Genomic DNA, 15927 nt, shown 5'->3' on the forward strand with positions numbered 1-15927 from the left:
TTTCTATCACAAATTGATAGAGTCAAAGAAGATGGCTACAACTATCGTGACTGCCGATCCCGCATACTTGCGCTTCACCCACGAGAGCTGTCGTTGCGGTGGATAATTCGCCGCGAATTTGGGACGACCCGCGACGGATTGGTGCTGCGATCAAATAAATATCGCTGATTTGAATATAAAATGGTATTCGGCGGATTTTCTTGAGCCTGCGATATGAAACAGTTGATGGCGTGCGTCGCGAGCAATCATACAAATCTACCGAACCTCGGCCGCGCGCCCACTGTAGGCCGTTTCACACGCGCTGGCGGCCTTCTCCACAGTCTACATCCATCTCACCACCAAACATATTCGTGCTTCACCACCGAAAGGCTGCATGCCAATTGCACCCATCATCCTACGCGGCGTCGCCGCTTTTCTCCATGTCCTTCAAACCATCACCTCAACCAAGTCTGCACACCGTGGAGGAGCCGCGCCGCCGCTGCCGCCGACACCACCGCCCATCATGATGAGCATCGCGCTCATGAGCGTCGTCGTCGAGGGGCTCTTCATCGGCTACTTTTTCCTCGAGTACATCGTGCGCGGCGGCCGGCTGCGGCGGTTCCTCTGGAAGCTGGGCCTGTGGGCGCTCCTGCTGACGCCGGGCGTCGCCATGCTCACCTTTGACTTTACCTCGCAGGTGCAGGTCGACGTGAGCATGTCCATCATCCTGTCGACGTTTGTGAGCTCGAGCATCTGGGTCGTCATGTTCGACCCGGACATTTCGCGCACCGTGACGCTGGTCCAGTTTGGCACGCTCGCCGCGTCCGTCCTCATCACCGCCTTCACCATCCTCGGCGGCCGCGGCGAGGGCAGCTGGGACGAGAAGCTGGCGTTTATGCTCCGGGTGCCCGGGATTGTGGGCACCTTCCTTGTCCGCCTGCCGTGGGATGGGCCGCGCATCGCCCGGGGCCTCTGCTGGACGCTGATCTGGCTATGGGCATCGCGCAACGACGCGGATGAGTACTATCCGCCCGAAAATCTTCAGTGGCTGAATCGCACGCTGCAAGTCAACGGCACTGTCTTGGTTCTCGAGCGGACAAGAGGGGCTTTTGCGTGATGCCTGTATGTGTACTTGCTCCAGTGAGCGACCATGTTCTGATGGTTATTTCTGAAGAGAAAAGAAAAGAAAAAGGAGAACTCTGTACATCCAACTCCTGTGGAATCGCATTGATGATCTGAAATGCAATACTGATAGCCACCGCCTGCAGAATCACAGCTTCAGCAAACCATTCATCATGTACTTGCGGCCCGCGTCCGCACGATCTGATGGCGGCTTCATTGGCCCGAGCCTAGGCTGCTTTAGGCCTTCCAGTGGACATTGCAGTGGACACGACAGTGGACCGTCGGGCGCTTCAGTCCCCCAACTTTTGGCCGCCCACGCCGCCTTCCTGGCGCAACTTGGACTCTTCCAACCCAGATCACGTGATTTCTAGACAATCGTTCGCATCCGTGAAAAATCAAAGACGCCCGAAGCCGACATTGGTTTATCGCAAAACGACGCGCAATTCCATCGAAAACCCAATGAAAGCCGTCTAGAGTTCGACATCTGTCCGCGGCCACGCCTTTTCATACGCGTTTCGACCCGCTTTGTCGCGCAAACGCACAGTGGCAGCTCGATCCCGCGTTGGCGTCCCGAACCTCCGACGACACCCAACGCCGGCTCCGCCCGCGTCTCGACCGTGGCGCCTTTACAACTCCTCGCAAAGCGCAACGGCCCCCTCGAGCATTGGCGAGGAGGGCCCAAGGGCGGCATGAGTAACCCGACGACGTACACGCCTCTCGAGTCGCTCTTCCTTTTCCAGTCGCTGCTCAACTTTGGCATCGACGCGGCCGCCTTTACACGCATCTCGGAGACGCTCAAGAACAATGCGCTGATCAAGGGCGGGGAGACGTATGATCCCTCGAGGTTGAGCCCCAACGCGCTTCAGCAGCTGTTCTTGCTGCTGCTCCGCGATGAACTCAAGAGCGACGCCGAGAGGGCCGAGGCGGCGCAGGCGGGAGCTTCACCGTCTAAGAAGCGCAAAATCACTTCCCCGTCCATACCCACGCTGACAGAGGCCCTCAATCATGTCAGCAAAGTACCGGCCTTGGTGGAGCGCTTGTATGGTCGCTACCGCGAGCATATTGTGAGACAGATTAGAGAGGATGAGCGCAAGTTCGCCACGGTACAAAAGGAGATACAGCTGCTGGAAAAGAGCGAAAAGGAACGACTGGCTAGGTCAGCATCCCAGAGCGGTGCGCCTGTTCTCGCTCCGCGCGACTCCAAGCATACTCCCATAGGGTCCAACAGTCCCAGCCCATCGCCAGGGCCGACAGCAGGTGCTGTACCTGGTATCAAGCGAGGCGCCGTGGTTCCAACTCCAAAGATTCCTGGATCTGGTGCACCTTCACCAACGGTAGCCGGACATCCACACTTACAAGCTGCCACGCCGCCGATCCGACCGTCACCTTCACCAAAGCCCGGAAATGGCCTCCAGTCACCTGCTGGTCCGCCACCGCAGCCGCAGCAGCAACCTCTTCAACCATCGCGACCAGATCAGACAATACAACCTGGCAGGCCCGGTGCGGGCCCTGGTGCGGGCCCTGGTGGTTCAAAGCCATACCCAGGAGCTCAAGCAGGCATCTCACAACCTGGGGCACCCCAAAACCCCGCCGCCCAGGCTCAGTTGCAACAAGCGCAAGCGGCGGCGCACGGCCAGCAACGTCCCATCCCAAATCCTCCAAGTCTCAGCCATGCCCAGCAACTACCCCCGCAAGGCGTTCCTCCGCAACATCCCCAACACCGTCCGATTGCAGCAAATCCAAGCCATATTACCGGACGTCCTATACAACCACATCCTCAAAACTTTCGACCTTTGGCATCCGCATCACCTCATCCAACCCCAGCAACTCAGAATGTTCCGCCGAAGCTGGCCCCGGCACAGCCAGCCCCTGGCCAGCAGCAACCTCTTTCTAGAACGCACTCCCCTGCGCAACCGGACAGGTCGCCATATGGCCCCCCCAAACCGGCCATCCCTGAGCATATGATCCGCCAAGCAGTCAGCACGCCCCAAGGCAAGCGATCTGCTGCGCAATCGCAGCCTCAAACACCCGTGCAAGCGAGCTCTATACCGTTGACCAGAGGATTTGGTACCAAATGGGCGACACACTCCACGCCGTCAACGCCGCGGCCGATCATGGAGGAGCCAGAGAGCCCAGCATTTGAGCCTGTCAGCCCTCCCCAGCGGGCCAGCTCAATTGCACGTGCATCGTCGCGATCTCTGTCTGTCAAGGATACGCCAAAGAAGCTGGAGCCTGCTGGTCGCAACCGCTCATCCCGTACCAGTCAACGCGGGCGCGCTGTCAGCTCCACGCCTTCGGTAGCCGGCACAAGACGCAGCCAGTCGGTCATTTCTCAGCCGGATGAGCCATCCACCGAGTATCATCCCAAGGTCAAAAAGGAAGCTTCCACTCCGCGCCTGCACGAAGAGACTGGGGACACGACCGCAGATGAAAGTGTTCATGGTAAGAACATGGCAACTCCCGGAAGTGTTTCGTCGCGTGTGTACAAGCGAAAGCGACAGGATACCCCGCACGAGCCTCCTGCACCGCCGACGCATGTTTTATGGACACGAGGTTTCACAAAAGTCTCGTCATCGGCACTGGACCAAATCTCCAGTCACCGAGATGCAAATATGTTTGCCACGGGTATCCGCGAACGCGACGCGCCCGGCTACCACCAAATCGTGCTTCAGCCTCAGGACATTACGAAAATCCGCGCAGCAATTAAGCATGGCAATAAAGCTGCCTCTACCGCTGCGTCGAACCTCCCCGGTGGTGACCCTGGCGGCCCCAGCGTCTGGCTGCCCGTCTCCGAAGACCTGACACCACCCCAATCCATCATTAATAGCGCGCAGCTCGAGCGAGAACTGGTTCACATGTTCTGCAACGCCATAATGTACAACCCTGATCCCGACCGCGGTCCCGGGCAGGCATTCATGAATCGCCTGCGGGACGAGGAGGAGGAAGTCGTCGGCTACCGCGTCGACGAGGACGGCGTTGTTCGAAATACGCGGGGCATGTTTGTCGAGGTCGAGAAGCTCCTCAGCGACTTGCGCAGTGCTGAAAAGGACCGCGAGCCGCTCCCGCCTACCGCTGCCGGCACTGCGACCGCCGTAGCCACGACGGAAACGAGTGCCGCTGCTCCCTCGGGTGCTGACGACACGGCGGAGGAAGAGGATGACGAGGATGGAGAGGGCGATGGGCAGTCGGCGCCAAAGAGAAGACGCGTCTCCGCGAGAAGCTAGAAGCATCCCACGGTGATGCGAGAAGTACGACGAGTAAGGGGCTCTCTTCTAGGGCGACGGAATCGAACCAGCGGAGGATGAGATACCTTGTTTACATGCGTTAAGCGACCCGTTTTATTTTTGAATCTTGTAATAACAAACTCTTCAAGCGAAGAAGCTAGCGTGGAGCGATTGTAGTTGTGTTGACACAAATGTATAATTGATATTACGCTTCAATAGCTTCGTGTAGTCTGAGTACCATGCTGCCTGCGCTCATGTGACTATGTATGTTGGAAAATCGAAACCGTGAACGCCGTGTACCCGCCGCTCTCCCACCACGTTATAATAATATACAAGAAAATAAACCACGCCAAAGCGCAAAAGCTAATGCTTGTTCCCTATCAAGTCGGCTTGGCAATACCACCGCCCTGCGAGGACGTGGATTGGTTTCTCGACTTGGCCTTGCGGTCCTTGGCGAGCTTGCGCGGCCAGTCCGGGCACGTGTCAATGTTCTCGCGAGGCAGGAAGACCTCGAGGACGAGGAAGAAGAGGTAGTCGATGACGGCGCAGAGGCAGAAGAGCTTGCCGGCCCATATGCCGCAGCCGTAGTAGCGCTTGAGGCGGTCGATGAGGGCAAAGTTGCGGACGCGGGAGCCGTTGTAGCCGCCCGTGTCGAAGCCGTAAAACTCCTCCTCGGTGATGGTGCCGGTAATGCCGTCATAGACGCGCTCGGTGCGCTGGGCGACATTGTCCCACGAGTACATCTTCTTGACCTCGTCGTGGAAGCGGTCGGTGCGGACCTTGCCGGCGCGGACGGCGGTGATGGCCTTGCCGGTGGCGAGGACGAGGTCGTCCTCCTCGGGCTTGGCAAACGTGGTCATGTGCGAGGGCAGCACCTCGGGGATGCCGCCGACCTGCGTGCAGACGACGTACAGGCCGCAGCTGGCGGCCTCGACGATGACGGTGCCAAAGGCCTCGGTGAGGGACGGGTGCAGGTAAATGTGGCCGCGGACCATGACGTCGCGCACCTCTTCGTGGCGGATGGGGCCGAGCATCTCGACGCGGTCCTGCAGGACGTTGTTTTCGATCATCTGCTCGAGGTCGATAGCCTTGGGGCCCGAGCCGGCAATGATGAAGCGCGTGTTGGGGTGGTTCTCGAGGATGCGCGGGATGGCGGCGGTGAGAAGGTCGGTGCCCTTGTTGTAAAAAAGCCGCGAGATGACGACAATGGTAATCATGTCGTTGGGGCCGATGCGCGTAGGGCTGCGCTCTGGGCCAAAGGCGTGGCTTGGATCTCCTTGGATGGGGTAGTCGCGTGGGCGGAAGTTTTCCGCGACGACGGCATTGGGGATGACTGATACCATGAGTGGATCTAACGAAGCTCTCAAGACTGTATTCTCTTTGCTGTAAAATGGTTAGGATTGACTGCAGAGAGTGTTGCGTAGCAGACTTGCCATGTGTGGCTGACACATATACTGTGATCAACATCGCTCAAGAAGAACTTGAGAAGCTTGTTGGTGAGAATACTCGCAGCATCAGCAAAGCCGAAAAGCGAGTGATCTGTGAATACGGTGCGCAGGCCCATTGTTCGGGCGTGCAGGATAGCCTCGTTGCACATGCTGCTTAAACTGCCATGGCCGTGTACAATCTCAATCTGCTCGCGGATGCAGATGTTGCGGAAGATGGGAAAGAAGGAGAAGACAGTAGGGAAGGTGGCCTCGCGGTAGATGATTAAGAAGGGCACATAGTATACTTTGAGGCCATTTGTAAGGTAACGAACACCTGTGCGGTTGCCGTAGGCGTGTGTGATGATGATAACTTTGTGACCGCGGTCGATGAGCTTGCTCGAGACCTGGTAGATGTGCGCCTCGACTCCTCCTGGCTGGGGGAAGAAGAAGTCGCTGACCATGGCGATATTGTACCTGCGGCGGCCCATGGTGGGCAGCTATGCTAAGAGGCAGTTACCGCAGCTTGTGTCGTTTTGTATTTGGCGACTACCTATGAAGCGCCTCATGAGATGTGGGATGTGGTGTTGAGATGAGTTACAGGGAGCTCCTAGCTGGCCTCCAGCAGCCACGGCCCCTGGCGATGCGCCTGCAACGATTGGCTGCGGCACGGCGACCCCTGCGCCCAGCTATGGCTAATGGGTCTTATCGGTTAGCGGTGAAGGCGAGCAGAACCTCGATAAGCCGTGGCGCGCCCAATTTTTTGGGTAGCAAGCTGCTAGTGGCGGGACAATTTACAAGAAAAAAAAAGTCAATAAGACAATCTCTTCCAGTCGCATCACGACACCAGCATTGGCCATTGGGTCTCGCCACACAATGTATGCTCGATATGTGCCTTCAGCAGGCGGGCAGACTGCTGCGGCTAGCTCTGGCGAGTATACTGCTCGCCATGTGCCTGAACAGCCGTATGCGCCAGTTGCAGAGCGCCTAGAAGACGATTCCAAGTCGAGAAAATCAAAAAGGAAAAGGGCCAGCGCGGATGTGACAAGCGAATCGACAGACAGAAAGTCGAAAAAGTCCAAAACAGCCGACCGAGAATCAGACGAAGAGACGGCCCCCACGAAGATGAAAAAGGACAAGAAGGACAAAAAGAAGAAGAAGAAGAAGAGGCGCACCGACGACGACGAGGAACAAGAGAGACAATTAAGTGAAACTGTCGACGATAATGGTGATGTTGGCATCGCTGGAATGGAGACTGCTACGTCTACGGAAAAAAAGAAAGCCAAGCGCGAAAAGAAGAAGCGAGCCGAAGAGCCACCCGCCGAGGACGACGATGACGACCAAAATGGGAGACACAAGTCTGTTCTCGAACAAATGGCCAAATCATTAAAGATGTCAAGTGAAGCAGCTGCAAATCAGACTGCCGAGGAGCCTGAAGAGGAAGTCGAACAATACGGTCTGGAACCGCTTCCCCAGCCTGAGCAGCCAGAGGAAGAGGACGCAAAACCCACATACGATACCCTGCCTTCTTGGCTATCAGCTCCCATCCGTGTATCGCAATCTACACGAACTAGCTTTACCGATGCAGGGATTCCCGCCAAGACGGCTGAAGTATTACAAAACAAGGGTTACGCCGAGGCATTTGCCGTCCAGACCGTCGCTATTCCGCTTTTGCTACCGAACAACAAGAACCTTCCTGGTGATCTTCTAATATCGGCAGCAACTGGATCTGGCAAAACGCTAGCCTATGCGTTGCCCATTGTCAACGACATTAGTCAGGGTGTGGTGACGAGGCTGCGCGCACTGGTAGTGCTACCCACGCGAGAACTCGTCCGCCAGGCGCAAGAAGTGTTTGAGCTCTGCTCCAGGGCGTACGAGGGAAGCGACCGGAAACGCGTGCGCATAGGTGTCTCGGTTGGTAGTCAGCAGCTCAAGGTGGAGCAGGAGACGCTCATTGAGCGCGGATCAAGATACGACCCGGAAACATATAAGACGATACTTCAGCAAAACCTCAACGCCAAGGGTTTGCCCGAGTCGGCGGACCTCGACATTGATGACGAGGATAGAGATCCACGATTAGGGCCATGGGACGGCGAAGTGACCGAATTCTCATCGACCGTTGACGTGCTCATCTGCACGCCTGGTCGTCTTGTCGAGCACATTGAGCAGACGCCCGGCTTCGACCTCGACTACGTGCGCTGGCTTGTCGTCGACGAAGCTGACAAGCTGCTCGCGCAGAGCTTCCAGGGCTGGCTGGAGACGGTCATGGCCAAGTTCCAGGTGTCGCGGTACGGCGCGCGCGACTTTCCCGACATACCATACAGTGGCGTGCGCAAGGTGATCCTCTCAGCGACGCTGACGCGCGACCTGAGCCTGCTGAACCGGCTGGCGCTGCGCCGGCCGCGGCTCATCGTGCTGGATGCCGACGACGCCGCGGCCGCTCAAGTCTCGGAGCACACGTTGCCGGAGCTACTCAGGGAGTATGCCACGCGTGTGCATGACGTCAACCTCAAGCCGCTGTACCTGCTGGAGCTTCTGCGCGGTGGCATCATGGCGGCGGAAGAACCCGAGAAGGCGCCTGTGGCAAACGCCGACGTCGAGCCCAAGGCTGTCGCGTCAGACTCGAGCTCGGATACTTCCAGCTCAGACTCGGATTCGTCGTCTGACAGTAGCTCTGATTCAGACTCGGACTCGGACTCGGATAGCAGCTCTGACTCCGGTTCAGACACGAGCTCAGACTCAGACTCGGACTCGGACTTGGACACCTCCGCACCCCCCACGCCAAAGAAGGCCACGAAGCTCCCCATGGCCCTCATCTTCACAAAGTCCAACGAATCCGCGCTGCGTCTGTCGCGCCTCCTCGCGCTGCTCGACCCATCCCTCACCTCGCACACCAGCACCCTCACATCCACCACCGCCACCTCGCAGCGGCGCAAGACGCTGCGCGCCTTCACCGACCCGTCGTCGCCGATCCGGCTCATCGTCGCGTCGGACCTCGTCGCGCGCGGCATCGACATCCCCAACCTCGCGCACGTCGTCAACTACGACCTGCCGCCGAGCCTGGCGAGCTACGTGCACCGTGTGGGCCGCACGGCGCGCGCCGGCCGCGCCGGCCGTGCCTGGACGCTGGTGGCGGACGGCGAGAGCGGCTGGTTCTGGGGCAAGATTGCCAAGGGCAGCGGCATCCGCCGCGCGCACAGGGTGGAGCGCGCGAGGATCGAGGAGATGCCCGAGGAGCGCGTGCGCGAGTACGAGACAGCGCTGGAGAAGCTGGGCCAGGAAGCGCACGAGCGGCGCAGGAGATAGCGCGCGCGGAAGGGGGAAGTGCATCAAGCATAGCAATTGTATTTTAAGACGGCATCTTTTGCAAATTAATGGGTACAAATGTGAAACGAATCATTATTATCTGCAAGCGCGAAGCAAGCAGCGTCTTGACTATGATTGATGACATGCTCTACTAAAAGTGAACAAGCGTACGAGTGAGATCGGTGAAGCTGAATGGAAAATAGCCGCAAAACAAACGCCTAGCTAAATCAAATGCGTAAACGACATCACAACAAGGCCTGACCTCTTCCATTACCATCATCGTCCGCGGCATCGCATCAAGGCCCGCATTCTTTCCACCACCATCCTCGTCCATGCGTGTTATCGAGCCGCCTCAGCATAAGTTGACGGTCCAGCAACAGGAGCAGAAGAGGCAGCTTGTTGGGACGTCCCTTCGCCGCCTAGCAGTCTGCTATGTTCATCGTACCCCTGCTCTTCTTCATCTTCTGGCGTGCGGAGAGCAGTCCACCAGCTTGTACCAGACCGCATGAGGACAAGACCGAGTATCTAGAGGGAATGTCAGGTTTTCTCTTCTTGCTTTCTTTTTTTCAAGCACCTGCGTTGGCATGCTGCTTTTCTTCTAGTTACGCACCTGCATCAAGCCCACCGCGAGGACGACACCAAACGCAATGCCTGAGTGCGTCTCCATGGCGCCCCTCCACGGCCCCTGGCACGCGCGATCGCGGCCGTAAATCTCGGCGCACGTCTGCCGAATAAGGCTCTGGAACGGAAACGCCCGGTCATCGACGGCCGCGTACCCGCAGCACCGGAGCGTGTCCTGCACGAAGCGAATGGACTCGCCGTCGCGCGCGGCGTACAGGGCCTGCCACTCGGCGTCGAGCACGCAGTCGAGCGCCTTGGAGCGCACGAAGCCGCCCGCGAGGATGGTGGCGAGGGCCGTGGTGGTGACGGCCTGGAGGCCCTGCAGGGCGACGGGCATGACGCGCTGGAACCAGTGGTCGTCGTCGCGGTTGTCGTCGTCGTCGTCGGTGGCGGTGGCGGACGAGTTGCGCAGGAGGTTGGGGTAGACAAAGGCGTTGAGAAAGGCGGCGACGGGGAGGATGATGGTGAGGATGGTGATGGTGGAGGAGATGGGCAGCGAGAGGTGCAGGCTGTGGAAATGAAGGACCCTGCGATGGGACATCAGCGCGAGGCTTCTCAAAGTAGGCATATCGGAGACGGGACTTACACGGCGATGGCGAAGAGCACCAAGCTGGCCTAGTATTGCAGAATTAGCAAGAAATCGTGCAAGAGACGGAAAGACACGTCAAAATGGATGTCTAGCTGCATTTCCGTACCGTCATGTAGACGATGCCTGGGTTAAAGTTGGCCGCCATATCGTCGTGTGTTTGCACGGTCGCTAGAAACAAAATTTCCCTGGCTTCAAGCCGTCCCTGTCACGATATGCCTGGCGCGCTCGGCAATTTCCTAGCGACAAAGGCGTCGAACAAAGTCAAGAGTAGTGTTCGTATCGAGGCGAAATTTGCGCAGCGACACAAAAGAAATAGAAAAGGAGAGGAAGAAAAGAGGTAGCTATAGCTCAGGACTCGGGCTACACCAGAAATAAAAAAGTGACACATGGGGAAATGTGATCATCTGAAGGGGGAGGGGGTGGCTTGTCCCTGGTTGCCACTAGTCGACCGCATCACAAGACAGGGAGCATCAACATGCACAGTGACGCTATACCAAGGGGTGACATTTACGCACGCAAGGAGGAGATGGAAATAAAGGGAAATGATACGGTGAGCTGCCAGCTGGGCATTTTCCCCCAAGCTGACCGAGATGCGGTGCAGGGTCCAGCTGTAGAGCAATGCTGCGCTGCTACAGTATGACGTCTTGGGGTGAGACATTCAATGAGAGGGGCAGAGGGCGAGGTCGATGAGCTGGGTAGGGGTATGTGAGTGCGCCGAAGACAATATCTGGCCATCGTGAAATTATGATGGTGAAATTACATGCGTGTGCTTCAACCTCGATTCCATGCTGTCGATCCGCACTGGCTGCGGTGGTGTAATCGCTCTGCAACGGAACATACCTAGGGAGTGTAGCATTTGCACTCTTGGATCGAGTTAAGATAGGGTATTCAATCCATCCAGATTGTGGAAGATTGGGAGCCTTTGCTTCGCCGTTTACCGCGTATATTTCAAGAGAAGTATCGCAGTGTATCAAGCAGGGTGGCCGTGATGACGATGACGACAAAGTTCTCAGCAAGCACCATATCTTTTTCAACAAATGGTGAAATTATTCCCACTGATGTCAGGTAAAGACTTCAACACCGCTGGAAATGTTAATGTAAGGCGACGACGGGGCCAGATTTGGTCGCAACCAGACCAGACCCGAGCTTGCAAGCGTGTTCAGTATTCTCTGATGCCAACTCCCGCACAGTTGCAGGCTGCCGTTGAAATAACAGTTTGCTTGTTAGTCTGTTATCAATATGCTTCGACAACTCGAATTTACGGAAATCTGTGGATATACCGGGCTCTTTGTGACGCTCCAGCTTTCGGCAACGCGTTCGCGAGAACATCTCGTGCTTTGAACAGCTAGGTGCAGTGGGTGATATCCAGTACCAGCTACCTCCGTTTTCTGGACCAAAAGATCTTTGTCTGCTGCACCAACATCGGCCAACAGCTGCTCAAATCCAACCCTTGGCGGATACAGCGCGTGTCTACATGCAGCTGACCTCATTCAGTTTGAGAGTGTTATTTTGGAGTGCCGAACAGTTGACCTTATGCAAGGGGACCGACTACAGTATCTGTTTCTTTTTTCGTGGAGTGACACGTAGCCCTCATATTTTGATTAGATCCCCAGGCTCATAATGACCGTCTTATTGTCGCTCGGCGAAATCCCGAACGGTGTTTGTCCCCTAAGCGCATAGTTGCACGAACACGAGTGATCAACCGCCCCGGCATTTCCTAGTCATCATATTTGACGAATCTTTTATATTGCATGCCGCGATCACCAATTACCAGCGCGAATGTGCCATGTTACAGATCCTGTAGCGGTGAACTAACAAGGCGACGTGAGTGTGTTGAGTGTCACCTCTTGCAGCACAATATTTGGCTGCACTCTGTTGATCTGGGTATCAGCGGCAGCAGGCCAAAGATGGATTGTAGACCAAACTGTGTACTTGAAGTCGTTGGAGCATGGCACCCGAATTACATGGCGCGTTATGCGTGTAAAGTGAGAGACTGGTTTGAACTTTGACTTTTCAAGTGTGCGGCGACCTTTCGCGGCTTCGACAGGCAATCAGGCGATTCCCCGCAGATTATATTAACCAATAGTCGCAAGCCGAGCCAGCCATTGTGATGAAGAGGCCAAATTGGCACGCTAGGCCACGTGGAGTATAATGCCCGGGCGCACGCTGGACCTCGTATCGGCCGCCTACAGGGCAGTTATTCTCGTCCTAGCGCATGCCTCTAATGCCTGTAGGGACAATCAGCGGCTGCATGCGGTGTGAGCTATGCCAAGTCAGGGCACATTGATGAGCGCTGGAGAGCGTTGAGATTGCGCGTCATTGCCCACAGGACGGTGGAACTGGCGGTCGCTCGCGATGGGCGCCATCTATGTCATGGAAAGGGCTCTGACTTTGAGATGGAAGGTGGTATTAGAGTTCGCTGGATGCGGAAGGACAGAAGAAGAGTAAAACAAACGCAGAGCCATTGTTAGTAGATTGCCGAGAAAAAAAAAAGGTAGTGTTCTTGCTTTGGCGGCGCTGACGACTTTGCCAACGCGTGTTGCAGCTCCATGCAGCCACACAATATCAAGCCACAGTGTTGACTGAGTGGCTATCCAGGGACAACAAGGTTTGGACTCGCCCGCACTGGGAGCCCACCTGGCCTGGCACACCCAACGGCGGGTGCAATGCCAACTGTGTGTCCCGGATAACCAAGAAACATGCTACTTAACAGCAGGCCGATTTATCTCAAGTATACACAAGAAAGAAGACGACGAGAATCAAGGACGCAACTTTTGTTCATTTTTTTTTTTTTTGGCATCTCTAGCAAAAGCACAATGATATTCTACTGGTAACGTTAGAGTGCTTGACTGGCGGCCACCTGCCTCTCGCGAATTGCCTAGCGCTGGCCAGTGCTGCACGAATCCTCCTGCCAAGAAAAACATCTGGACCCAGCCCCTCTTTCCAGAGGATCTCTACAGGGGTCTCCAGTGGACAGACACCCGGGAATGGCACAGCCTGCCTGACGCACCTGGCTCCTGCACCGCAGCACTGCAGCACCGCAGCACCAGTGAGCGTGCTGTCAGGCCCTGCCACAGCCTGCCGCACGGTGGGAAACAGGGGAAGTTGCAGCGCTGAAGCAGCCCTCGAGGCGCAGCGACTCACGCTCCTTGGACCTTGACTCTGGAAGAAGGCTGCCGGGATGCCAAGATGCCCACCACCCATCCTGTCCACGCCAGCGAGCCTGATTCCGCCCGTCCACCGTCTTGCCCACGATGCCATACACCTTCTAAAAGCATTTTCATCACTTCATCATTCTTTTCCTCGCATCATTCTTCGCTTGCAAACGGCCACCTTTCGCCACGACTTTGCGCGCTCGCAAGTTGCATCCCGGCTTCTTCTTCCCCGCCCGGCACTTGCACTGCAGTAGTCCGAGTTTTGCCCCGTCGGCTCGGAACGCCTTGCCAGTGTCGAAAGCAACCCTCCTGCTGTCCACCTTGTCTTGATCGCGAATTGGAACTTTTGCACCTTGGCCGCCTCGAAACCATTCTTTGCCGTGGCGGGTTCCTCTTCGCCCCTTTGTCGCCAATCGCCCGTCGCCGCGCCGCGACGACAAAAACGATTTACCCGCAAAACCGCCTTTGCGCCGTACCGGCCGCCTCTCGACACATCCGACGCTAATTCGATAATGTGAGTTGACGCAGACCGTTTGCGCAACGGTTCTGCATCAACACCATGCCCGACATCAGCGGCTATGAAATCTTTCACTTTGTCTGCGACGCCCTTCTCTTCGTCACCCTCGTCGCCTCGATAACCTTTGCCATCTGCGCCGCCGTCCGGCTGCATCGTCGCCGCGACCCAGCCCGCAGAGTCTTTTCTTGGGTCAAGATCGCATGGCTCCTCTTCACCATGTACGTTGATTCTGCGACGCGCCGCATTGCCAAAACAACAATCATTGGCCCAGTCTTGCTAACGTTGATCTCTTGAAAGTGCCGTTTTCACCAGCTTCATCGAAGCAGCAACTGTCACCGTCACATCTCGCGTCTACCAGGCGGCGTATTACTCCGTCAGCGATGTGCAGGACGATGAGGTCGACTTGATCGCTCGCATCTCCTCTGGTGCTTCCGCTCTAGCCCATTGCTTCAACGTCTTTGCAGAGGTAATCGTCTATCTCACTCTCGCTAGCTTCATCCGATGCATTCGCCTTGCCGGCCCTCACGACGAGAAACATGCCCGTCGCCATAGATGGTCTCGATACTCCGCCTACGTTATTTCCTTCGGCATCACCATTCTTTCCCTTGCCGTCTTTAGTGTTGGCCTCTACTGGGTCGTTTTGTCAGAAATCTCGTCGTCCAGCAACGGTATTGCCTGGGACAGATACTACAACAACTACATCGTTGCCTCAGCGATCATGTCTCTCATATGCCAGGCATTCCTTGCGTTGCTCGCTATTTCTATGCTGATCCGCTCTTGCGTCTTGCGGCGCAAACTTCGCGCTTCAAAGTCGCTGCATAAACCCATGAGGTATCTCATCGCCTGCTGCAGCCTCTGGGTCGTGCGTGCTGCCTTTGATATCTACTCCATCGTTTTCCAAACAATCGCCCCAGGCTACTTTGCCCCATCGGTCGACGCCGTCACCAGTTTCAATGAAGTACTATGCGTCATCTTCATGACATGGCCTGTTTTCATCATTCTCGTCATTCTGTACTATCTGGGTCTGGATATGAAGACTGGACTCTTGTCCACCGGCAGCCCGTTGCTCATGGACGATGGCGAAAGTCAAGCAGCTTCTTCGGAATTCCTGTCCCCGGAGCAGCCGATTGTTACGCCGATGACTGAGCGCACCACTGCCCCAACTTTGACTCCCGTGTCCCAACGGCCGGAGAGCTTATTCGCGTGCGACGGCCTCGCTGACGCACCTCCTGAGTATTCTCCGCCAGCTGCGCAGCACAATATCGCTTCGGGCACTGCAGCTCCACCTTTGGCCCGAGTCCCCATTATCAGACGGCCTGTTGCCCCTCGTGCTACAGAATCTGGAGAGCAGGGACGACAATCGGAGGAAGCGTCCGAGGTGCCTGCCCGTCAACTTGGTACTGCAACACGGCAAGCCGCAGCTCCTTCACCAACGGACAATACCACGCAGACGTCCCCACTGCCCCTCGAACGTAGTAGTTCGGACGAGCATGGCACGCAGGCTACCAGTACTCTATCGGAGGGTGAGTCTATGGGCCTTTATCATCAAGCCGATGGCCGGGCTCCAGAATCAGAGTTATCCAGCGCGTTGCCATCCCACGACGAAGCAATGGGCTTATACCACCAAGCTGATGGTCGACCCCCAACATCGGAAGCCAACTCGTCGGATGTCTTGCCCTCACACGAAGAGAGCATGGGCTTGTTTCACCAAGCGGACGGCAGGCCACCGGGGGTGGGTAGCGGCGTTGTGCCCCCAGACAACTCCAATGCCGTCGTTTATCATCCTTCTGCCGACAGACCGGAAACGATGACTGCCCCTCCTTCGCATGACGAAGCTATGGGCTTGTATCACCAAGCTGATGGCAGGGTACCCGTCTCGGAAGTGCTGCCACCAGAAAAGGAGAAGCAGAAGAATTAAATTACAGCATCAACAGATACCTGGCGTTCTTATGGGTTTAGCATCTTACAATATTGAGATGCGTCTGCGGGC

General features: G+C 56.5%; 7 protein-coding genes across 7 annotated transcripts; 5 read left to right on the forward strand and 2 right to left on the reverse strand.

Moving 5' to 3' along the window:
* Positions 1–373: 373 nt before the first annotated feature.
* Positions 374–1096, forward strand: LMH87_011089 (uncharacterized protein; the record flags this gene model as incomplete). The annotated part of the gene is made up of 1 exon (XM_056200173.1): positions 374–1096. The coding sequence occupies one exon, from the start codon at positions 374–376 to the stop codon at positions 1094–1096; it is 723 nt and encodes a 240-aa protein (XP_056052051.1).
* A 694-nt stretch (positions 1097–1790) lies between these two features.
* Positions 1791–3066, forward strand: LMH87_011090 (uncharacterized protein; the record flags this gene model as incomplete). The annotated part of the gene is made up of 3 exons (XM_056200175.1): positions 1791–2274; positions 2330–2435; positions 2517–3066. 3 exons carry the CDS (start codon positions 1791–1793, stop codon positions 3064–3066), a joined length of 1140 nt encoding a protein of 379 aa, XP_056052052.1.
* Positions 3067–3215: 149 nt separating this feature from the next.
* Positions 3216–4325, forward strand: LMH87_011091 (uncharacterized protein; the record flags this gene model as incomplete). The annotated part of the gene is made up of 1 exon (XM_056200176.1): positions 3216–4325. The coding sequence occupies one exon, from the start codon at positions 3216–3218 to the stop codon at positions 4323–4325; it is 1110 nt and encodes a 369-aa protein (XP_056052053.1).
* Positions 4326–4705: 380 nt separating this feature from the next.
* On the reverse strand, positions 4706–6240 carry LMH87_011092 (uncharacterized protein; the record flags this gene model as incomplete). Its single annotated transcript, XM_056200177.1, has 2 exons — positions 4706–5708; positions 5759–6240. The coding sequence occupies 2 exons, from the start codon at positions 6238–6240 to the stop codon at positions 4706–4708; spliced, it is 1485 nt and encodes a 494-aa protein (XP_056052054.1).
* Positions 6241–6625: 385 nt separating this feature from the next.
* Positions 6626–9055, forward strand: LMH87_011093 (uncharacterized protein; the record flags this gene model as incomplete). The annotated part of the gene is made up of 1 exon (XM_056200178.1): positions 6626–9055. One exon carries the CDS (start codon positions 6626–6628, stop codon positions 9053–9055), a length of 2430 nt encoding a protein of 809 aa, XP_056052055.1.
* A 339-nt stretch (positions 9056–9394) lies between these two features.
* Positions 9395–10410, reverse strand: LMH87_011094 (uncharacterized protein; the record flags this gene model as incomplete). Its single annotated transcript, XM_056200179.1, has 4 exons — positions 9395–9580; positions 9666–10203; positions 10263–10291; positions 10372–10410. The coding sequence occupies 4 exons, from the start codon at positions 10408–10410 to the stop codon at positions 9395–9397; spliced, it is 792 nt and encodes a 263-aa protein (XP_056052056.1).
* Positions 10411–13979: 3569 nt separating this feature from the next.
* Positions 13980–15855, forward strand: LMH87_011095 (uncharacterized protein; the record flags this gene model as incomplete). The annotated part of the gene is made up of 2 exons (XM_056200180.1): positions 13980–14155; positions 14235–15855. The coding sequence occupies 2 exons, from the start codon at positions 13980–13982 to the stop codon at positions 15853–15855; spliced, it is 1797 nt and encodes a 598-aa protein (XP_056052057.1).
* Between the last annotated feature and the right edge of the window lie 72 nt (positions 15856–15927).

This window comes from Akanthomyces muscarius, chromosome 4 (genome assembly GCF_028009165.1).
Source record: "Akanthomyces muscarius strain Ve6 chromosome 4, whole genome shotgun sequence".
Lineage (NCBI taxonomy): Eukaryota > Fungi > Ascomycota > Sordariomycetes > Hypocreales > Cordycipitaceae > Akanthomyces > Akanthomyces muscarius.